The sequence below is a fragment of the Rana temporaria genome, chromosome 2 (assembly GCF_905171775.1).
Source record: "Rana temporaria chromosome 2, aRanTem1.1, whole genome shotgun sequence".
Classification (NCBI taxonomy): domain Eukaryota; kingdom Metazoa; phylum Chordata; class Amphibia; order Anura; family Ranidae; genus Rana; species Rana temporaria.
The window spans coordinates 466492634-466516937 of NC_053490.1; the positions used below are offsets into that span (position 1 = coordinate 466492634).

The 24304-nt window shown below is 46.5% G+C and overlaps 2 protein-coding genes across 3 annotated transcripts in view; one reads left to right on the forward strand and one right to left on the reverse strand.

Annotated features, from left to right (window-relative positions):
* Positions 1-4975, reverse strand: part of MOSPD2 (motile sperm domain containing 2) — a 166337-nt gene extending 161362 nt beyond the window's left edge. The window contains exon 1 of the mRNA XM_040338677.1: positions 4899-4975. Within this exon, the coding sequence (XP_040194611.1) occupies positions 4899-4907 (9 nt within the window). The 5' untranslated portion in view covers positions 4908-4975. The remainder of the gene's footprint in view (positions 1-4898) is intronic.
* Positions 4976-4992: 17 nt separating this feature from the next.
* FANCB (FA complementation group B) overlaps positions 4993-24304 on the forward strand; it is a 63834-nt gene continuing 44522 nt past the window's right edge. The window contains exons 1-3 of one of the 2 annotated variants that reach the window (XM_040338675.1): positions 4993-5078; positions 19181-20152; positions 23142-23297. In XM_040338675.1, the coding sequence (XP_040194609.1) occupies positions 19223-20152; positions 23142-23297 (1086 nt within the window). In that variant the 5' untranslated portion in view covers positions 4993-5078; positions 19181-19222. Of the gene's footprint in view, positions 5079-5257; positions 5357-19180; positions 20153-23141; positions 23298-24304 lie in introns of those variants that run through there. The other variant, XM_040338676.1, reaches the window with a different exon arrangement.

The following is a 24304-nucleotide window of genomic DNA, read 5'->3' on the forward strand; positions in this document are numbered from 1 at the left end:
CCCCCCCCCGCTACATGCGGCGGTCGGATTCCCACGGGGAGCGATCCGGGACGACGGCGTGGCTATTTATAGCTGCCCCATCGCGATCTCTCCCCGGAGATGAAGAACGGGGAGAGCCGTATGTAAACACGGCTTCCCCGTGCTTCACTGTGGTGGCTGCATCGATCGAGTGATCCCTTTTATAGGGAGACTCGATTGATGACGTCAGTCCTACAGCCACACCCCCCTACAGTTGTAAACACACACTAGGTGAACCCTAACTCCTACAGCACCCCCTGTGGTTAACTCCCAAACTGCAACTGTCATTTTCACAATAAACAATGCAATTTAAATGCATTTTTTGCTGTGAAAATGACAATGGTCCCAAAAATGTGTCAAAATTGTCCGAAGTGTCCGCCATAATGTCGCAGTCACGAAAAAAATCACTGATCGCCGCCATTAGTAGTAAAAAAAAAAAAAAAACTATCCCCTATTTTGTAAACGCTATAAATTTTGCGCAAACCAATCGATAAACGCTTATTGCGATTTTTTTTTACCAAAAATAGGTAGAAGAATACGTATCGGCCTAAACTGAGAAAAACATTTTTTTTATATATTTTTGGTGGATATTATAGCAAAAAGTAAAAAATATTGCATTTTTTTCAAAATTGTCGCTCTATTTTTGTTTATAGCGCAAAAAATAAAAACCGCAGAGGTGATCAAATACCACCAAAAGAAAGCTCTAGTTGTGGGGGGGAAAAAGGACGCCAATTTTGTTTGGGAGCCACGTCGCACGACCGTGCAATGGTCTGTTAAAGCGACGCAGTGCCAAATTGTAAAAACCCCTTGGGTCATTTAGCAGCATATTGGTCCGGTCCTTAAGTGGTTAACATATATGTCATGTCACTAGATAAAAAAAATGTTGTCTGTATAAAAAATGGTTAAATCATTCTAGCAGGTAGGCAGAGACTCTGAAAGTATTTTCTGCCAAAAACAGAAGTCTTCCACTTCCTGATTATATATTAACTGTAAACCAACTGCCACGCTACAAGCTCAGAGTACATTCCCTGCATCTGTAAAGAGAAAGAGCCACGATTCCAGGACAAAGTAACCCCAGTGAACATGTGTGGGAGGAGTTATGTCATCTGTAGCCCGACAGTTTGCGCAGCTGAAAAATTGCAGTGGCAGGAAACAAATCTTCAGCACCTGACCCTTCTAGATACCATATGTCAGGTACCTGCCCCCCCCCCCCCATGTTATGGTTTCATTCACCTACCCCTGATTCAGTAGCAATAACATGGGGCCAGCAGATAGAAGCACGGCATGCACTGACTGGGAGGGGCCAGATGTCCGACACATCCAGAAGTGTCAGATGCTGAAGATTCTTCAACACAGTGAAGTCTGGCAGTTTTGGACAGTAAGTATTAAAGGGCTTGTAAAGGAAAAAACAGTTCATAATAAGCATCCTTTACCTGCAGACATTCCTCTTTTCTCTTCCTCATGGTTTGTTTTTGCTCAGAAGTTGCTCTATTTCTTCTCAGTTCTGTTCTCTTCCTGTTTGTCTGATTTTACTGACCACCGTGAAGGGAGGCTTTACTGCGGTGGTCAGTGACGTGCTCACCCCCTCCTGGGAACTACATCTGTGTGGCAGGACGCTCTCTATGTGTTAGAGACTTCAAGGAGGTGTGAATTACTGGGCGTGCCGCAATGCATACTGGGAAATGTAGTTCTTACATGAACGAGCGCCGCAAACCAGGAAGTGAATGAGAGAACAGAAACTAGAACGCCGGAGGTGATATAGATGAAGGAATTTAATAGGTATTTACTCGATTTTTAACAGAATCATTACACTATTCTGTCTGTCTACCTTGCAGACATTCATTTTAGGCAAAAGATTTTTTTCCTTTACAACTCCTTTAAAGCCCTACTTCGAGAAACATAAAAATGATCTCTTGCAGTGGGGCTATACCCACAAAAAAACAAAAAGAAGAGTCTAATAACCAGTTCCCTGCATCGTCTTCTCCCCCGTGCTACCTCCTATGTGGGCATATTCTGCAAACGCTAATTACTTGAATAAGGTCTCCAAACATTCTAAAGCGAAGGGTCAGTTTACGGTCCTTCAGACCAAGGGAGGGGGACAGTGGCAAGCATACGTACACAAAGCCCTGGCATCAGTGGGCATAAACAATGCCAAACCATTGGTTTTAATGAGAGTAAGAGAGCACCGTTGTTGGTGACTTGCGCATTTCCGCAATACATTTTATAAACAGATTTTCCAGATACAAAGAAATATAGACCTTCAACAGAAAACACTGCAGTGACTAACAAAAGCGTGAACAGCCAAACAGTCTCCGAGCGTCTACCTAAACTGGACCACGAAGGGCCCGAAAAACAAGATGTCCAAATAAAAGAAAATCCTGGATTGCGTAGAAGGGAGGAGAAGCCTGGCCATACATTATACAAATGAAAAAATCGTACAGTGTATGGCCAGCTTAAGGCTTCTTGTACACGCAGCAATTTTATTTTTTCAGCTGCCCCTGAACTCTCCTCTATGTTATCTTATCAGTACATGTACACCGAGTCGTTTATAGGCAGTTGAGTTTAGAAGCATTTTTTGGTAATCAAAAAAATTGTGTTCAGGACATTCAGCTGCAACCCCCTCGCAATCTTGTGCAGTGGACTGTTCCTGACATCATCACACTCATGTTAGGAACAGTCCATCGATGTATGTGGGGGGGAGCACCCCTAGACAAAACCATTAGTTAACCCATGTGGTGCGGGCACAGCCTCACTACATAGGGGGGGGGGGGGGGAATTGGTTGGAGTTGGGCTTTAGGCTCGGTTCACACTGGTGTGATGCAGGAACCCTGCAAATCCAGTCACACCAGGAATGGCGTTGTGCGTTCCTGTGCAATGCCCACATGGTACAATTTGAGTCCATTCATTGTGGATAGTCTGAATCGCAGCAAAAGTACTGCATGCGCTACTATTGGAAAGTCACTGCAACCAGAAGTACCATGCGATCCGCTGAAGGCAATCAGACTGCGTTTACAACCTGCGTTTGGGGTGTTGTTCACACGGATACCCACCGCAGATCGCAACTGCAGTGCGTTTTGAACAAGATGTGGGAAAAGCATGCGGAAAGGAGGGGGCCTCATACACAGGTCCCAGGGAATGGGCACAGAGCGATAACAAATCTCCACTCCACAGAGAAAACAAACATAGAGCACAGCGAGGAGGAGGATCTGTCATACACACTTCATATAGAGCGCAGTGAAGAGGACCTGTCATACACACTCCATATAGAGCACAGCGAGGAGGACCTGTCATACACACTTCATATAGAGCGCAGTGAAGAGGACCTGTCATACACACTCCATATAGGAGCACAGCGAGGAGGAGGACCTGTCATACACACTCCATATAGAGCACAGCGAGGAGGACCTGTCATACACACTCCATATAGGAGTACAGTGAAGAGGAGGACCTGTCATACACACTCCATATAGGAGTACAGTGAAGAGGACCTGTCATACACACTCCATATAGAGCACAGCGAGGAGGGGGACCTGTCATACACACTCCATATAGAGCACAGCGAGGAGGAGGACCTGTCATACACACTCCATATAGAGCACAGCGAGGAGGAGGACCTGTCATACACACTCCATATAGAGCACAGCGAGGAGGAGGACCTGTCATACACACTCCATATAGAGCACAGCGAGGAGGAGGACCTGTCATACACACTCCATATAGGAGCACAGCGAGGAGGAGGACCTGTCATACACACTCCATATAGGAGCACAGTGAGGAGGACCTGTCATACACACTCCATATAGAGCACAGTGAGGAGGACCTGTCATACACACTCCATATAGGAGCACAGTGAGGAGGACCTGTCATACACACTCCATATAGAGCACAGTGAGGAGGACCTGTCATACACACTCCATATAGGAGCACAGTGAGGAGGACCTGTCATACACACTCCATATAGAGCACAGTGAGGAGGACCTGTCATACACACTCCATATAGGAGCACAGTGAGGAGGACCTGTCATACACACTCCATATAGGAGCACAGTGAGGAGGACCTGTCATACACACTCCATATAGAGCACAGTGAGGAGGACCTGTCATACACACTCCATATAGGAGCACAGTGAGGAGGACCTGTCATACACACTCCATATAGAGCACAGTGAGGAGGACCTGTCATACACACTCCATATAGGAGCACAGTGAGGAGGACCTGTCATACACACTCCATATAGGAGCACAGTGAGGAGGACCTGTCATACACACTCCATATAGGAGCACAGTGAGGAGGACCTGTCATACACACTCCATATAGGAGCACAGTGAGGAGGACCTGTCATACACACTCCATATAGGAGCACAGTGAGGAGGAGGACCTGTCATACACACTCCATATAGAGCACAGCGAGGAGGAGGACCTGTCATACACACTCCATATAGAGCACAGGGAGGAGGACCTGTCATACACACTCCATATAGAGCACAGGGAGGAGGACCTGTCATACACACTCCATATAGAGCACAGCGAGGAGGACCTGTCATACACACTCCATATAGAGCACAGCGAGGAGGACCTGTCATACACACTCCATATAGAGCACAGCGAGGAGGACCTGTCATACACACTCCATATAGAGCACAGTGAGGAGGAGGACCTGTCATACACACTCCATATAGAGCACAGTGAGGAGGAGGACCTGTCATACACACTCCATATAGGAGTACAGTGAAGAGGACCTGTCATACACACAACCACCATACATGTACAGAGGATGGAGGTGACAGCTGTCACCTAGGAGACAATGTGAGATCACATGACTGCTGAAAACAGACAGCACACAATGACAGGCTGTGTCCTCTCAATGCCCCGCACTCACCTCCGCCATCCTCTTCTCGAACTCTGTACCGACCGATCTTCTCACATCCCTTCCGGCCGTCCAGACGTCACGCCGATCTCACGTTCCCGCCCACTATTGGCGGCTCCTCCCCCCCTGTCCGCTCACTCAGCTTCGGGGTGACGTCAGCGGAGGACTGGACGGACGGTGGCGCGGGCTGAGGTGAGCGGAGCTCGGTGTGGGCTTCCCAGCGTGCAGCGCGGCGTCCGTGGCGGGAAGTTCGCTCAACAGCACGCGGAGGGTGGCTGTGAGGGGACACGTGGACGAGCTGCTCATACCAGCAATCAATGTGATTGGCCAGCTGCAGAGCCCACACAGATCTATGTGCAGAGTAGAGCCCACACATGAGCACAGTGGTATGGGGCCTGTGTGGGCTCTGCTCAGCTGCAGCACCATAACTTGAGGATAAACGTTTGCTTTAGTTTTGGACAGAAAGAGGGGTTAGCACACCAGTCAGGTTTTTATTGCTGTTTGAACCCCATTATCAAGAGTCACCCTGTGTTATCACTGAAAGTGAAAGGAAATCCCAACTTTTGGGTTGTCACCAGTAATGGAGGGGCGATCTTCCAATGCAAGCACTGGTGACTAAGGGTGTATCTACCAGTGTCTGCAGCGCCCCCATCGTACCCTGACATGAGAACGGTACAGAAGAGGTATAGCTAGAGTGGGACAAATTAAAGTGGAGGTTCACCCGGAAATAGGGTTGCCACCTCATCCCTTTAAAACAGAACACATATTAATTACACAGGTTCTGTGGCTAATTAAGGTGGTAATTAGACTTATTTGGTGCCTTACCTGCAATAAATTAGCCTCAGAACCTGTGTAATTCATATGTGTTCCTTTTTAAAGGGATGAGGTGGCAACTCTACCCGGAAATGTACATTTTTAACCTTAGATTGAGGCTCATTTTGTGAAGGGGAATCTGGTAGTCTTTAAAAACCAAGCAGTACTTACCGTTTTAGAGCGCGATCTTCTCCGCCGCTTCCGGGTATGGGCTGCGGGACTGGGCGATCCTATTTGATTGACAGGCTTCCGACGCTCGCATCTATCGCGTCACGATTTTCCGAAAGTAGCCGAACGTCGGTGCTCAGGTGCCGTATAGAGCCGCACCGACGTTCGGCTACTCGTGACGCGATAGATGTGACCGTCGGAAGACTGTCATAGAAACGCCCAGTCCCGAAGACCATACCCGGAAGAGATCGCTCTCTAAAACGGTAAGTACTGCTTCGTTTTAAAAAAAAACTAGCCGATTCCCCTAGACAAAATGAGCATGAATCTAATGTTAAAAAAAAAATTCGGGTGAACTTCCGCTTTAAGATGGGGGGGGGGGGGGGGGGGGCCCGGGTTTTAGTCTTTCCTATGGCAGTACAAAACCAAAATACACTGCTGGTGACACCCAGGAATTCTTTCATTTTAGGGGGGATTTCCTCTCACTTCATCTTTGGCTACAGGACATAAAGTAATGAGAAAACTCCCCAAAGGGACACAGATGGCTAAAAAAAAATTGACAGGGGTTATAACCCTCCCTTACTCCTGCCAAAATGGAAAAAAATGTGTTTAGTTGATTTAAAGTGGATGTAAACCACACATACACCCAGTGAAGTGAACAGCCTCAGATGATACACAGAGATGAACCAAATCTCCATACATAAGTTCTACATGTATAGCTGCTGCCTTCACATTTATATACTGTTCAGAAAGTTCAGATCGTGTTAGGAGATTTTCTCTTCCTGTTTAACTCAGAGTGTGATGTCTGGACATACAGCCAAGATAGCCAACATTGCTGATTGGAGGAAAGGTACACAACCCCTCTCATCATTGGCAGAGACTCTCAGAGGTGTTTTGTAACAGGGCCAGCTCCCTGCTAATCTATTTGTAGCAACCTCCCCGGACAGAAATGTCAGGCTGCTTTTATCTGATGTGTCCTAGAATTTGTCATGAGTGATCAGGCTGATGACAGAGGAACGGGTTAGGAGAGAGCTACAGGACTTGGCTCTTTAACCGCTTGTGGACCACCGCACGACGATATACGTTGACAGAATGGCACAGCTGGGCACAAGGGCGTATATACTGTGCCTTTGGCGAAAGTATTCGGCCCCCTTGAACTTTGCGACCTTTTGCCCCATTTCAGGCTTCAAACATAAAGATATAAAACTGTAATTTTTTTGAAGAATCAACAAGTGGGACACAATCATGAAGTGGAACGAAATTTATTGGATATTTCAAACTTTAAAAAAAAACTGAAAAATTGGGCGTGCAAAATTATTCAGCCCCCTTAAAGCGGTTGTAAACCGCATAAACTTTTTTTTTTTTCCCCCAAACCTGCAATGCAAAAGGCATAATAGGCTAGTATGCACCGCATACTAGCCTATTATGAAATACTTACCTCGGAACGAGGTGTGTACCACTTACCTGGTCCACGCCGAGCAGGATGTCATCTTGCTCCGGCGTGTCTTCCGGGTATCGCCGCTCCAGCGCTGTGATTGGCTGGAGCGGCGATGACGTCACTCCCGCGCGTGCGCGCGGGAGATTTAAAAGCGGCAGGGTCCGGCGGATGCCGGTCCTTCAGCCGTGGATTCCCCCCTGCGCATGCGCCGCCCGCATTGCGGGGGTAATATCTCCTAAACCGTGCAGGTTTAGGAGATATTCTCCTTACCTACAGGTAAGCCTTATTATAGGCTTACCTGTAGGTAAAAGTCCAAATAGTGGGTTTACAACCACTTTAAGTTAATACTTTGTAGCGCCACCTTTTGCTGTGATTACAGCTGCAAGTCGCTTGGGGTATGTCTCCATCAGTTTTGCACATCGAGAGACTGACATTTTTGCCCATTCCTCCTTGCAAAACCGCTCGAGCTCAGTGAGGTTGGATGGAGAGCGTTTGTGAACAGCAGTTTTCAGTTCTTTCCACAGATTCTTGATTTGGATTCAGGTCTGGACTTTGACTTGGCCATTCTAACACCTGGATGTTTATTTGTGAACCATTCCATTGTAGATTTTGCTTTATGTTTTGGATCATTGTCTTGTTGGAAGACAAATCTCCGTCCCAGTCTCAGGTCTTTTGCAGACTCCATCAGGTTTTCTTCCAGAATGGTCCTGTATTTGGCTCCATCCATCAATTTTAACCATCTTCCCTGTCCCTGCTGAAGAAAAGCAGACCCAAACCATGATGCTGCCACCACCATGTTTGACAGTGGGGATGGTGTGTTCAGGGTGATGAGCTGTGTTGCTTTTACGCCAAACATAAAGTTTTGCATTGTTGCCAAAAAGTTCGATTTTGGTTTTATTTGAGCAGAGCACCTTCTTCCACATGTTTGGTGTGTCTCCCAGGTGGCTTGTGGCAAACTTTAAACTACACTTTCTATGGATATCTTTAAGAAATGGCTTTCTTCTTGCCACTCTTCCATAAAGGCCAGATTTGTGCAATATACGACTGATTGTTGTCCTATGGACAGAGTCTCCCACCTCAGCTGTAGATCTCTGCAGTTCATCCAGAGTGATCATGGGCCTCTTGGCTGCATTTCTGATCAGTCTTCTCCTTGTATGAGCTGAACGTTTAGAGGGATGGCCAGGTCTTCGTAGATTTGCAGTGGTCTGATACTCCTTCCATTTCAATATTATCGCTTGCACAGTGCTCCTTGGGATGTTTAAAGCTTGGGAAATCTTTTTGTATCCAAATCCGGCTTTAACCACTTCCCTACGGCCGTACGACTATATACGGCCGCAGGGTGGCTCTACTTCTCTGGGACGCCGTCTTTTTACAGCCGCCCCTTTCCTCGTTCCCCGCGCGCGCATCGGGAAACTTCTGTGCTGGCCGTATCCCTTGGACACAACCAATCACAGATCGCCGTGAACGGCCAGTCGGAGTGGCCGTTTGGTAGGCGATCTGTGTGGCCAATGAGAGATGATCTCATATGTAAACATATGAGATTATTTCCCATTGCCGGCTCTCACAATGACAGCGGTGCTGTCAGGGAGAGAGGAGACCGATCTGTGTCTCTTGTACATAGGGACACAGATCGGTCACCCCCCTTCCCCCACACAGTTAGAACACTATATAGGGTACACATTTAACCCCTTCCTCACCCCCCAGTGTTAACCCCTTCAATGCCAGTCACATTTATACAGTAATTAGTGCATATTTATAGCACTGATTGCAGTATAAATGTGAATGGTGCCAAAAATGTGTCAAAAGTGTCTGATGTGTCCGCCATAATGTCGCAGTCCCAATAAAAATCGCAGATCGCCGCCATTACTAGTAAAAAAAAAATAATAAAAAAAAATTCTGTCCCCTATTTTGTAGGCGCTATAACTTTTGCGCAAACAAATCGCTTATTGCGATTTTTTTTTTTTTTTTACCAAAAATATGTAGAAGAATACGTATCGGCCTAGACTGAAATTTTTTATTTTTTTTTAAATTGGGATATTTATTATAGCAACAAGTAAAACATATTGTATTTTTTTTTCAAAATTGTCGTTCTTTTTTGTTTATAGCGCAAAAAATAAAAACCGCAGAGGTGATCAAATACCACCAAAACAAAGCTCTACTTGTGGTGAAAAAAGGACATACATTTTGTTTGGGAGCCACGTCGCACGACCGCGCAATTGTCAGTTAAAGCGACACAGTGCCGGAAGCTGAAATTTCACCTGGGCAGGAGGGGGGTATATGTGCCCAGTAAGCAAGTGGTTAAACACAACAGTATCTCGGACCTGCTTGGTGTGTTCCTTGTTCTTCATGATGCTCTCTGCTTTTTAAACGGACCTCTGAGACTATCACAGTGCAGGTGCATTTATACGGAGACTTGATTACACACAGGTGGATTCTATTTATCATCATTAGCCATTTAGGTCAGCATTGGATCATTCAGAGATCCTCACTGAACTTCTGGAGAGAGTTTGCTGCACTGAAAGTAAAGGGGCTGAATAATTGTTCACGCCAAATTTTTCAGTTTTTTATTTGTTAAAGTTTGAAATATCCAATAAATTTCGTTCCACTTCATGTTTGTGTCGCACTTGTTGTTGATTCTTCAAAAAAAATTACAGTTTTATATCTTTATGTTTGAAGCCTGAAATGTGGCAAAAGGTCGCAAAGTTCAAGGGGGCCGAATACTTTCGCAAGGCACTGTATATATATCCCCTTTAAGAACCCAGCATGCACGCCCCCCCCCCCACAGTAATAATCACATACTAGTGCACACTTAACCCCTACAACGCCCCCTACAGGTTAACCCCTTCACTGCCAGGGTCGTTTTCACCAGTGCATTTTATAGCACTGGTCGCTGTAAAAATGAGAATGGTCCCAAAAATGTGTCAAGTGTCCAATGTGTCAAAAGTGTCCGATATGTCCGCCATAATGTCGCAGCCATTAGTAGTAAAAAAAAAAAAATATTATTAAAAATGCCATAAATCTTTCCCCTATTTTGTAGACGCTATAACTTTTGCACAAAGAAATCAATAAACGCTTATTGCGATTTTTTTTTTTTTTTTTTACCAAAAATATGTAGAATACGTATCGGCGTAAACTGAGGAAAATATTTTTTTTTATACATTTTTTGGGGATATTTATTATAGCAAAAAGTAAACAATATTGCATTTTTTTCGCTCTATTTTGGTTTATATCGAAAAAAAAAAAAACCGCAGAGGTGATCAAATACCCCCCCCAAAAGAAAGCTCTATTTGTGGAGAAAAAAGGACGTAAATTTGGTTTGGAAGCCACGTCGCACGACCGCGCAATTGTCAGTTAAAGCGATGCAGTGCCAAATCGCAAAAAAGGGGCCTGGTCCTTTAGCTGCATAATGGTCCGGGGCTTAAGTGGATAAAGAGAGATAAGAAAACACTGCAGATATATGTGCCCAGCTCAAATTTCATGAATTGGGTTTACACTTACACTTTAATAAAGATAAAGGCACTGATGAGGGCTCATTTACACTGGAGGCGAGGCCTGCATCTTTCTGCATTAAAACTGCTCAGTGTAAGGGCACCCGGAAATGACTGTCTTCTATGTGCCCCTTCACACTGCATCCAAGCCCAGGGGTGTGGTGCAGAACTATACATGCTGTATGCCATTTTCAACAACAAATCAGAGTTCACCCGAGGGCTCTTTGGTGCATAGAAACAAATTTTAAAGCAGTAAAGCAAAGTAAAAGCATAATGGGCTAGTATGCATGCATCGCATGCTAGCCCATTATGTGCCACTTACCTGCAAAACGAAGCTCACAATGCCCCCGCTGGTGGCTGCATCCATCTTTGCTCCTCTTCCTTCTGGGGCTGCGGACTCCGGCTCTGTGACTGGCCGGAGTCCTGTGACCTCACTCCCGCACATGCGCGCGGGAGATGTCAGTCACGGCACTTGCTAGTGAGGATTAAAGGGCAAGGAGGGCCGTTTCCTCACAGCGCATTCCCCGATGACAGCGCACTTCAAGGTAAATATCTCCTAAACAGCGCACGTTTAGGATACATTTACAGTACCTATACGTAAGCCTTCCTATAGGCTTACCTTTAAACCCCTTTCACACTGAGGCGCTATAGCGTTAAAATAGCGCCTGCAAATCGCCCTGAAAGCCTCTCTTTTCACTTCAGTTTGAAAACCCTCGGGCTTTCGCACTGGAGCGGTGTGCTGGCAGGGCTTTAGAAAAAGTCCTGCCAACAGCTTCTTTGCAGCGCATTGGGAGCAGTGAATACACTGCTCCTAAAGCACCCCTGCCCATTGAAATCAATGGGCAGCACTGCCGGCAAAATGACGCTTTGCGGGCAATTTTAACCCTTTTTTGAGGTTAAAAGCGACGCAAAAATTACAGTAAAGCGCCGCTAAAAAATTTTAGCGGCTTTTTGCCGCCGACACCCGCAGCAATGCGAGTGTGAAAGTACTCTTAGGTACTACTGGGTGTATACGACCACTTCAGCCCCGGAGGATTTGGCTGCCCAATGACCAGCCCATTATTTGCGATTCGGCACTGCGTTGTTTTAACTGACAATTGCACGGTCGATACGACGTGACTCCCAAACAAAGTTGACGTCCTTTTTTTCCCACAAATAGAGCTTTCTTTTGGTGGTATTTGATCACCTCCACAGTTTTTATTTTTTGCGCTATAAACAAAAAAAGAGCGACAATTTTGAAAAAAAAAAAACTATGTTTCTCTTATCCTCCATAGACGGACACAGATCCTTAAATCTTGACAAGTGGGTTAGGTTCCCTGTTTACAGGAGAGGACTAGGCAGAAACATGTTACATTATCAGAGTTGATCAGCCCGCCCAGGGGGTGGTCCTTCCAGACATTACCCTCCTCACTGCAGCATGCAGCCTCAGTTTCTTTCTGCTTAGCAAAGGAGAAGGACGTATGGCTCCCTTTGGGCCCAGCGCCCTGAGGAAAAAGTTTTTTTTATTTTATTTTTGACTTCTGTCGGCTGAGAGACAGGCTGGATATTATAGATCCTTGTAGTCTTCTCAGTCCAGCCAGCGAGCATGAGCACACCTTTGCAAAGAGGCTGGCTGCCACGACATGCCCCATCACTCCTGGGGTGGCCAGTGAGCTTTGCTCCGAGGTCCGCACATGACTGGGCTGTGGTGTTGCCTCACTCGGACCGGGCCGACAGCTACCTCCATTGTACGCCTGTCTGGAATGCGTCAGCGAAGTCGTCGCGTGGATGGGTAAGTACAGTAGGTGGGGTGGTATGGCTGAGCATTCCTGGGGTTTGGATATTCTTCCTTCCCTGCTCCCTTTTTCCCTCTGCTGTTTCATTGCTTCGGGGTGGGGGCACCTTGCTGAGGGACTGTGCCTATGTGTTTTTCTTTTAATGCTGGGGTCCTTTTTTCTGGAGGTTTTTGTGGTGCTGTGCAGCCTTTTTAGGCTTTCACCGTTTAAATTGCGGCATTTTGCCGCCATTCTGGCGGCTCTGGCGACATTTTTTGGGTGATTTTTAATTCCTATTGAAAATCCCATTGGCGGCCATTTTGTTGTAGCCACGCTGTGATGCAGCATAATATTGCGGTAGGCCATTTTCTTGTGGGCGCGTCAGGCTCCATATGCTGTGCTCGGCGGCCATCTTGCCTGAGTCCTCGGCCTCTAGGGCTGGTTCATGCGGCGCCGTTCGCCTCACACCGCACCACCGCAGATTACCTCACAGCTACCTCACGGCTTTCTCCTCACACAGCTGTGTGCTGGAAACGGGCAGCGGTGCTGAGCAGGCTCCTCGGGTGTGGTGAGTCCCCTGTGTAACCCCCCCCCCCCCCCCCCCCCGGTCAACGCAGCAGGAGTGGTGGGTTTTTGTTCAGGTCTGAACTGGGCCCTGGGTGTTTTTCCTTATAGTGATGTCAGTATATGGAGTCAGTATCTGGGTCCTTCCCCAACATGCTGGTGATGGCAGCAGGTGTTACCACCTGGTATTCCACAGAGGCTTTATTGTTGGTCCTGGACACTTTTGTGCCAGGGTGGGGGCGGACTGCGGATGGGCGGGGGTTAAAAGGGTGCTCCCTCCCCCCTGTTATTCCCTGGGGAATGCTCTGTAATGGAGCCGTGGACCAGATACTTGGGTCGTGCAAGATAAGGCATTATGGGTGCGCTTCTCACTGCTGTACGGGACTCTCTTCAGCTGGGTTTCCGCCGAGGGCTCTGTCTTTTTTGGTTCACAATTCAGACCGTTCTGTGTAGGTTTTTTCCTTCTGTGCCCTTCTTTGATAATTTCTTGGATGCGGAATGAGGAAAGCCGCTGAGGGCTTTTGTAGTCCTTCGCCGCCGGGCAGTTCAGTGCCCCTTTTGAGGAGAGCCCTTTCAAGAGGTGGGCTTCTTCTCCGGTGGTGGACCCTCCGGGTGTCATGTATAGGTGACCATTCTCCCTGTTGCGGGAGGCCCCGCTTGTATGGATCTGACTGATAGCAGATCTGAAGTATTCCAGGTTTACCATGCTGGGGTCTGACTTGCGGCCTATTGTGGCCGCTACTCTGGGGTCTCAGTCACTCACGGAGTGAGCATTTTGCACCAGACAGTGAAGGTGCGCCGACTCTCCCCCAAAGTTATTAGGCAAGCGGACCAGCTGGTCCAGAGCCTCATATAGGTCTGTGATGTTTCGTTGAATGCTGCTCCCTTGTTATCCAGGTCTTCTGTTTGGTAGTGTAGTGGTTAACTCCATTACTTGGCAGCACGGACACTGACACCAATCTTCCTGGAGCTTGCATTGTCGCTCCCTGTGTCTGCGTGGGTTTCCTCCGGGTACCCCGGTTTCCTCCAAGGGCATGTGTGCATACACCTACATAATATTCACACACACTATGTGTGTGTATTATTTATGGGCAACCCTCCCAGGCTGTCAAAGGCCCAGCTGGGGGTCTAATCCGTCCCTGGGTGCGTAAGCCGATCACGCCGGCACCCAAATCCTGCCACTGTATGTAGCCTTCCCTCCCTGTCTCTAGGTGGGGGGGGGGTGGCTTGCAGGTTCACAATTCGGTGAACCTCCCTGCTCTTCAACCAGTGGGTCTGCGAGGTGGTCTCTTCGGAGTACTAGATAGGGTTTCCTCCTATCCACAGAAAAAAGTTCCTTCCTCGTGTCTTCCTCTCCCGGCCCGTCGGTCTGCCTTGGGCAGTGTGGGACTTGCTAACCTGCGGGATAATTTTACCTTCCCTGCAGGACGAGAGGTTTGGGGTCTTCTATCGGCCTCAGGCCCTGAATACCTTTGTGAACGTCGGGTAGTTCCGCATGGAATCCATTCGTTCGTTGGTAGCTGCGCTTCATCCGGGGGACGTCCTGGCGTCCTCGGACATCAGGGACGCATACATGCATGTCCCGTTTTGCGCAAGTCACAGTGTTTTTTCTGTGCTTCATGATGAGAGAGGGTCTCTTTCAGCCTGTGGCCCTACCTTTTGAGCTGGCGTCAGCACCATGGGTTTCCAGCTAGGAGCTTGCGCTTATCCTAACTTGGTTGGGACAGCGAGGTTTTGCCTCATGGGCTACTTGGATGACTTTCTTCTGAGAGCAGCTTCTGTCTCAGACCTAGTGGATGTGTTATTCCCATTCAGACCCTCCGAAGATTTGGGCGGGGGTTAAACATTTGGGCCAGAGGTGTAGCTTAGTGGCAGCAAGACCGCCTTCCAGGTGTGCGACCGAGGGTTCAAATCCTGGGCATGCTAGGTTCCGACTCAGCGTTGGAGTATCTAGGCGAAGGTCCTTCTTCTCCTGGAGAAATTGCAGACACCTCAGTCTGCGGGGAAGGTATTGGCATCACGCAATTGGTTTTCTCTCCGGGCACCTGCTGGTCCGGGGCCTGTGGGTAGCCTCCTTCGAGGCGGTACTGTTTGCCCAGTTCCACAGTCGGGTTTTCCGGGGGAAATACTATCCAGGCCTATGCTCTTAAAGGGTGGGCCCCCTTTCCGGTCACGGCACTTTCGACCAGGGCAATTGGTGCTTCCTGTTTTTTTTCTCCGACATCATGCGTCGGTCTCACATGTATGCGAGGCGGCAACTTGGTCGTCCATTCACGTTTTTTTACAGAATTTACATGGTCCGCTAGTTTTTGCAGGCAGCTGTTTAAAGTTACACCTCCTCCGTTGAGGAGCTCTGCTTGATTTGGGGTGAAATTAAAATTGGTTTTACTGATTCTGTTCCCACCCCTCGTTTTTTCTGTGCTTCATGATGAGAGAGGGTCTCTCTCAGCCCGTGGCCCTACCTTTTGAGCTGGCGTCAGCACCATGGGTTTCCAGCTAGGAGCTTGCGTTTATCCTAACTTGGTTGGGACAGCGAGGTTTTGCCTCATGGGCTACTTGGATGACTTTCTTCTGAGAGCAGCTTCTGTCTCAGACCTAGTGGATGTGTTATTCCCATTCAGACCCTCCGAAGATTTGGGCAGGGGTTAAACATTTGGGCCAGAGGTGTAGCTTAGTGGCAGCAAGACCGCCTTCCAGGTGTGCGACCGAGGGTTCAAATCCTGGGTGTGCTAGGTTCCGACTCAGCCTTGGAGTATCTAGGCGAAGGTCCTTCTTCTCCTGCAGAAATTGCAGACACCTCAGTCTGCGGGGAAGGTATTGGCATCATGCAATTGGTCTTCTCTCCGGGCACCTGCTGGTCCGGGGGCTGTGGGTAGCCTCCTTCGAGGCGGTACTGTTTTCCCAGTTCCACAGTCGGGTTTTCCGGGGGAAATACTGTCCAGGTGTTACAAATCGCTTGTCTCTGAAATCATCAAATTCTGGTGCGCCACCTAGTCAGTCTTTCTGAGTTGGTGACAGAAATCCCCGGCTCTTCAGTCCGGGAAGTTGTTTGTTCCTTCCAGTGGTCGGTTTTTATGAAGGATGCCAGCCTTAAGGGTTGTGGGCCTGGGGGGGTCCCGTCGGCTTTAAGTCGCTGGACTTGCGTGGATCTGCAGCCACACCTCCCTGTATGTGCCTGCTCTCGTCTGGTCTCGGTAGTTACCCAGGGTCGGGCCTGGCTAGTGCCTGGGTGGGTAACCGCCTGGGATCACCTGGTGCTGTGGACCCTGTCTACCAGTTCTTTGTCCTATTTTAGGCGATCAGGCTATGTTTCTCCTCGTGGTCGAGGAGGTTGCAAGGTCGTCCGATCTGGTTTCAGCCGGACAACGCCACGGCAGTGACTTCGGTCTACCTTCAGGTATACTAGCAGACGGGCTACTGGAGTCGCCAGATGCTGGACCAGGGTGTCTGGTCTTTGTGCTGGGCCCCCTTGCAGTTGAGCCTCACAGGGCATGGATCTCCTGGCCGCTCGTCTCCACCGCAGGGGTGTCAAAGCTAGTGGCCAGGTCTAGTGATCTAGTGACCTCTGTCTCAAGGTTCCATACTTCATCCTGTTGTATAGTCACTGACTTGCTCCACATAGCTATGGGAAGCCAGACTTTAAGAGACCGGGGTCTGTCCGACTCGGTCATCTCAACAATGCTGAGGGCACGGTAGTCTTCTTCCGGAGGATCTACCGTTGCGCCTGTCAGGCTTACATCTCTTTGTGCGAAGAGATGGAGTGATGTCCACGGACGTACTCGTTGTCCAGGGTCCTGCTGTTTTTACAGCTTGGAGTGGATCTAAAAATTGATTAAAGCACCATTTGGAGGCAGATTTTAGCCTTGGCTGTGTTCTTTCAGTGGCCTTTTTGCGGCCATTCCCTGGTGGGTCCCTTGTTTGTGCAGGGGGTTTGTCATATACTTTCCCCTCTTGGCCCATCTCTCCCCCCAGGAGTTTTGACTCTGGTGCTCTCGGTTTTTCTGGAACCTTCCTTTTGGTAACATTAGAGAGATTCTCTCTTGACTCTATCTCAGAAGGTGGCCCCTTTAGTGGCCTTTACCCCTGTTAGAGGGGTTTCGGAGTTGGCGGTCTTGTCTTGCAAGCCGCCATGCTTGATCCTCCATAAAGATTAGGTGGTGGTGCACCCGCGACCTTCCTTTCTTCCGAAGGTGGTTTCGGCCTTTCGCCGGAATAAGGACATTGTTCTTTCATCCTTCTGTCCTCGGCCAGGTCGTCCTACGGAGGTTACCTTTCATACTTTAGGCGTGGTACGCGCTTTGCGGATGTACCACCCTGCTTCGGCTCCGTTTCAGAGATCTGACTCTTTTGTGTCAGTGTCTGGTCCACAAAAGGGCCTGGCGGTCTCGTCGACCACCATTTCTCAGTGGATCAGGTAGGCTGTCATACAGGCCTATGCTCTTAAAGGGTGGGCCCCCTTTCCGGTCACGGCACTTTCGACCAGGGCAATTGGTGCTTCCTGTTGTTTTTCTCCTACATCATGCGTCGGTCTCAAAGGTATGCGAGGCGGCGACTTGGTCGTCCATTCACGTTTTTTTACAGAATTTACATGGTCCACTAATTTTTGCAGGCGGCTGTTTAAAGTTGCACCTCCTCCGTTGAGGAGCTCTGCTTGTTTTGGGGTGAAATTAAAATTGGTTTTACTGATTCTGTTCCCACCCCTCGTTTTGACACTGCTTGGGGACATCCCACTTGTCAAGACTTAAGGAGCTGTGTCTGTCCATGGACGATAAGAGAAAATAGGATTTTTTGTACTCAACCGTAAAATCCTTTTCTCTGAGTCCATGGACGGACACAGCACTCACCCCTCCTTTGCCTCATTTAAAGTCCCATTCTAGCTTTAGTTTAGCATTTTGTTCACCCCTTCTTTTTACTGTACTGCTTGTTACGAACTGAGGCTGTATGCTGCAGTGAGGAGGGTTATGTCTGGAGGGACCACCCCCTGGGCGGAGCTGTTCAACTCTGTTAATGTAACATGTATTTAACTATTTAACATGTTTCTGCCTAGTCCTCTCCTGTAAACAGGGAACCTAACCCACTTGTCAAGATTTAAGGAGCTGTGTCCGTCCATGGACTCAGAGAAAAGGATTTTACGGTGAGTACAAAAAAATCAATATTTTTTTTACTTTTTGCTATAATAAATATCCCCAAAAAATCCCCCAAAAATATATAAAAAAAAAGAATTTCTTTCTCAGTTTAGTGTGATCTTCTATATATTTTTGGTATGGCATTTTTATTATAATTTTTTTTTTATATCGTGACTGCGACATATGGCGGACACATCGGACACTTTTGACACTATTTTGGGACCATTGGCATTTATACAGAAAAATGTTTTCCTCCGGTTTAGGCCAATATGTATTCTACATATTTTTGGTAAAAAAAATCGCAATAAGTGTATATTGATTGGTTTGCGCAAAAGTTATAGCATCTACAAAATAGGGGATAGATTTATGGCATTTATAATATTTTTTTTTACTAGTAATGGCGGCGATCTGTGAATTTGATAAGGACTGCGACATTATGGCGCACACATCGGTCACTATTTTCTAATCGTTGCCATTTATACAGCGATTAGTGCTATAAAAATTCACTGATTACACTGTAAATGACAATGGCAGGGAAGGGGTTAACCACTAGGGGGCGAGGAAGGGGTTAAGTGTGTCCAAGGGAGTGATTCTAACTGTGGGGGGGCTGGGCTACGAGTGACACGACACTGATCACTGCTCCCGATGACAGGGAGCAGTAGATTAGTGTCCTGTCACTAGGCAGAACAGGGAAATGCCTTGTTTACACTGACATCTCCCGATTCTGCCTCTCCATGACCCGATCGCGGGACATCGGCGGCAAATTCAAAGCAATGTACCTGTACGTGGCTTTGCGTAGCCGTGCCATTCTGCCGACGTATATGTACTGGTGGCGGTCGGCAAGTGGTTCTAAACCTCAGACATATGAGTACTACTTATAGGCGAACAGATGACTATCAATATTCCGTCTCTTTCACATTTGAAATTAACTGTCTTTTTCTTTCAGATTACTGCTAACTTCTCCAAATGTAGACTGAGTATTTGATCAATGGAAACAATTAAACATCCTAAACAAGTATTGGCCTACAATGGGGAAATCATCATCTTTCAAATTTCACAACTAAAAGAAACTTCCAATGGCAAGGAACAAAATGTTTTACAATTTTCAAGAAAAAGATTTCATGTGGAATCAGAAAATTTTATTGAAACATCTTTTGGACAGTACAGCATTCAAACCCATAAATCCTCTATTGTTTTTGTATGCGCACACTGTGTCACAGATGTTAGAACTGGTATAAAACACCCTTATGTTTTGCTAAAGACATGCAAAAGAAGGCAAAGCAGCTCATCAAGGCTGGTTTTGCTGCAGGTACTCGGTTCAAATGAGGTGGAACCATGTCTGAAATTCAAAGTAGACAATGAATCTATAGAAGACCTGCACCTGATTGATGGTCCAATTGTTCTTTGGAGACAAAATGAGAAAATCTTTTATATTTCATCTTTGACAGCAGAAATATTAACAGCCCCTGGTAATTTTTCTGCAATCCACTGGGCTGGAACTGTTGAAGATGGTACTTATATTTTGGGAGCAACAGATGTGAGAGGGGATGGAGATAACTTACCAAGAACTTCTCACCCTGACAGAACTCTTCATGGAAGTGAGTTTGTTTTGTACAACATTGAAAAGCAGAAAGTCATGTCAGGATCTTGCCTTGTCCCACATGTGTATACAAGTGTATTACACTGCCTTGAGGTCTGTACTATGCAGTGTGTGGATGGCACGTATGAGACGTCTTCTGTAGGGGCCAGCCGTAAACAATTGATCTGGTTCGAAAATGGAGTTCCTAAACGGGTCTTGCAGATTCCAACTGAAAATCTGTCAATGTTACAGGTTGCATATACAAGCCAAGCTCATACGTTGTGCATTTTATCATTTGCTTCTGGGGAAGTTTGTGCGATACGGAGGGACGAGCTGCAGGTAATTATTTGTATATATTTCATAGGAGTTGATCATACTAAATCCATAAAGACTGTTCACTTTTCAGTGAATGCTCCACAAAGCTTATTGAGTGAGGTAATATGCTTGGCTGACTTCCTTTTTCCGATTATGTGTAATGCTGTACAGTGGAACCTTGGTTTACGAGTAACTCCGTAATCAAGCTTTTTGAAAGCTATGGGGCCTGCAGTACCGCATTTGGCCTGAGGTGGGGGGGGGGGGCACCGGAGCAGAGCCAAACTTCGCCATACAGAAATGCATAAAAAGACCTGAGGACAGCTCGGCTGACCTTGGCAAATCTCAAGAACAAGGTCTTTCCGAGGTCAGCCGTAGTGTCCTCTGGCCTTTTCAGCCGTTTCCTAGGCTCTCCGGCGCAGTGTTGCCAACCTACCAGATTGAAATTTACTGGCACGACACTCGAAATTTACTGGCACAGCCACGTTTTTACTGGCATTTCACAAAAGTTACTAAATTACATTTTTAGGTGCAAATTTCAGTATTTAGGCTACAAACAAGTACGCTAGGCAAATAGCAATGTGATTTAAGATAGATATTAAGATAAAAAAACATATTTTTGTTTTCGATATAATAAGGGCAAATGATTTAGTCACATCACCCCCTGCCTCCATCCCCCTCTGCCACCAACACCCCCTGCCTTCACCCCCCTCTGCGGTGCCACCAACAACCCGTGTCTCCATCCCCCACCCTCTGCAGTGCCACCATCCCCCTCTGCGGTGCCACAATCACCCCCTGCCTCCAATCACCCCCTGCCTCCAATCTCCCCCTGCCTCCATCCCCCTCTGCGGTGCCACCATCACCCCCTGCCTCCAATCTCCATGCACAGTTCCAAGCCGAAGCGATCTCGGCTATTTTTACTGGCACATTCTTGCAACTACGGACATTTACGAACGGGGGAAAAAAGTGCCCGTTTTTACAAACTGTCCGTAAAAATACGGACGGTTGGCAACACTGCTCCAGCGCCCCCGCCTCTGGCCGCATGTGGTATTGCATGCCATTGAAGTCAATGCGGTAAAAAAAAAATTGTTTCCATTGACTTCAATGGGGAAACTCGCTTTGATATGCGAGTACTTTGGATTACGAGCATTCTCCTGGAACAGACAATGCTCGTAATCCGAGGTTCCACTGTATTTTTTTTTTTACTTGCACTTAATTGGATACTCTTTATCAAGTGAAATTTCAGCACGTTCTCTAAGCTTTGGGAAAAATTCTTGGAAAGTGAACAGCCTATTTGCCTTCAGTAAATCAACCCCAGTGTCCAAAATGTCTGTTTTCTTTTCTTGTACGAGATATGCACAATTTAAAAAACAGGACAATGTAATTCTAAAACTCTTGCCTGGATATTCCCTGGGTGCATATGTTTTGTGGTCTAAAGTCAAAAGTTAAAGCACGTTTATTAAATTTTTTTTTTTTTTTTTTTTTTTTATCTTAATGCAAATAAGAGGCAATGAATGGCCCAGAAAGTTTATTCTTTAAAGCAAATTCTGCATCCTCCTAGTGCCTATCCATATACGGTAATCATTTCTGTGACATTATTCACATGCAGCCCTGTTCTACAGATTCATTAGATACAGTGCTAATATTTTAAGTGAACCCGCACCCAGCCTAGAGATTCTGGATTAAAACATTTTACCACAAGCCCTCAGAGACATCGGTATCTTTTAGCTAAGCTGAGAAATCCCTCTTTAAACTTACACCAGAGGCCCTGAAATCAGTTATTCCCCTTTTATTTTTGTATGAAAGAAACTTGGTCAAAAGTGTGCAGAACAATATAAAAAATGCAATGCTGCGTAATACCCCTTTTACTCATACAGAAATATTGTATCTGACACATACCTTACAGCCTAGACCACAGTCCGTGCAGGGTGCTGTAGTCCCAACCCCTGAACCGCGGATCGGTGCCGCTCCATGCCCTGTTTGCAGCCGGGCTGCAAAAGCTGCACTGAAAGAGGTGTGGCGGGTGAGCTGAGAAATTACATAATTTCTCACCGCCTGCCCCGATTCACCGCTGTTCTGCCCTCTCGCTCTAGGATGCATTAAGGTGAAAAAACATCTGCTGCTGCCGCCCCCCGAGCCCCCGTTATACTTACCTGACCCCTTGAATGTCCCGCGCGGTCCCGATATCCTCTTCGCTGCTCAGCCTGGCTGCTGATTGGCTAGAGCGGATGGATTGAGAGCAGCGCAGCCATTGGCTGGCGCTGCTGTCAATCACATCCAGTGACGTGGCGCGCCGAGTGATACAGTGAGCGGCTATGGCCGCTCGCTGTATCACAGGAGCGCGTCCGCAATTAGTGACCACCATGCGAGCTCTCGCATGACTGTGGTGACTAATTGCGGGGAGGACCAGAGACAGCCGCCGAGGGACCCCAGAAGACATGGATCGGGGGCACTGACAGACAAGCAACCAGCATTTTTAGAAAGGAATCTATAATGGAGGACCACTTTACATCCACATCCTGCTGTAGCACAAAAGCTATGTATGAAAAGTTATTCTTCTGCTTCTGTGAACTGCTCCACTACAACAGCCAAGGGATACAAGTACCGCCTTTCCCCTGAAAATAAGACCTAGCGTTATTTTCCAGGAGAGCTGCAATATAAGCCCTACTCCAAAAATAAGCCCTACTGTGTTTTTTGTTGGTAAAATGAATATAAGACCCAGGCTTATTTTCGGGTAAACGAGGTAGTAGTACGCCTACACTTGAAATGTCAGTCAACATTACATTAATGTGCAGAAATTGCAATACTGTGACATCAATCCATCTATTTACTGCTATGCTGTGACTGGTGTAAAGACTTAACGTACAGTATCTTATATACAGCTGCTTGAGAGTGGTGTTGCTCTATGTTTCTAAAATACATGTTCTAATTGAAGGTATATGGGAACTTGTATGTATGACCAGCTTTACTGAGATGCACAGACAGAAATGAAAAACTGCATATGTTTGATTCACAGATAACTACAACATGGCAGCATGTTGGAAGAACATTGGTAGACGATTTTGTCGGCAATGGATCTGATCAGATTCTGCTACTGTTCGAAAATGATCCATTACATCCTGCTGGCCAACAGACGTTTAGGCTCACAGACTGTGCTGAAATTGGCTATCCTGTAAGTACAAAACTAAAAATTTTAAGGTTTAACTCTGTTTTACAATATTGTGGTGTATTTCTTAAAAAATTATAAAGACGCTTGTGTTCAAAATATTTTACATTTTGGAAAAACTGAAAAAACAGTAAAAACCTGACGGGGGTTCCATTTCTATCTGGGGCTCTGTTGGAAAGATTTACTGTCACTTCCTGTTCTGCTAACAATTTTTTTTTGACGAGACAATAGGCGAGACAAACTCTCTAACAGCAACACAGACTGAAATAAAAGTTTTTGGCTTAACGTGCACTTTAAAAAGCTTTAAAATGTATCTGTGGTCAAAATTTGAAATCTGATGCCGCGTACACACGATCATTTTTCGGGTTGTAAAAAACAAAGTTTTTTTGAAAATGTAATTTAACCACTTAACCCCCGGACCATATTGCTGGTCAAAGACCAGAGCACTTTTTGCGATTCGGGACTGCGCCGCTTTAACTGACAATTGCGCGGTCGTGCGACGTGGCTCCCAAACAAAATTGGCGTCCTTTTTTCTCCACAAATAGAGCTTTCTTTTGGTGGTATTTGATCACCTCTGCGGTTTTTATTTTTTGCGCTATAAACAAAAATAGAGCGACAATTTTGAAAAAAATGAATATTTTTTACTTTTTGCTATAATAAATATCCCCCAAAAATATATAAAAAACCTTTTTTTTTCCTCAGTTTAGGGCGATACGTATTCTTCTACATATTTTTCGTAAAAAAAAATCGCAATAAGCGTTTATTGATTGGTTTGCGCAAAAGTTATAGCGTTTACAAAATAGGGGGTATTTCTATGGCATTTTTATTAATATATTTTTTTTACTAGTAATGGCGGCGATCAGCGATTTTTTTTCATTACTGCGACATTATGGCGGACACTTCGGACACTTTTGACACATTTTTGGGACCATTGGCATTTTTATAGCAATCAGTGCTATAAAAATGCATTGGATTACTATAAAAATGCCACTGGCAGTGAAGGGGTTAACACT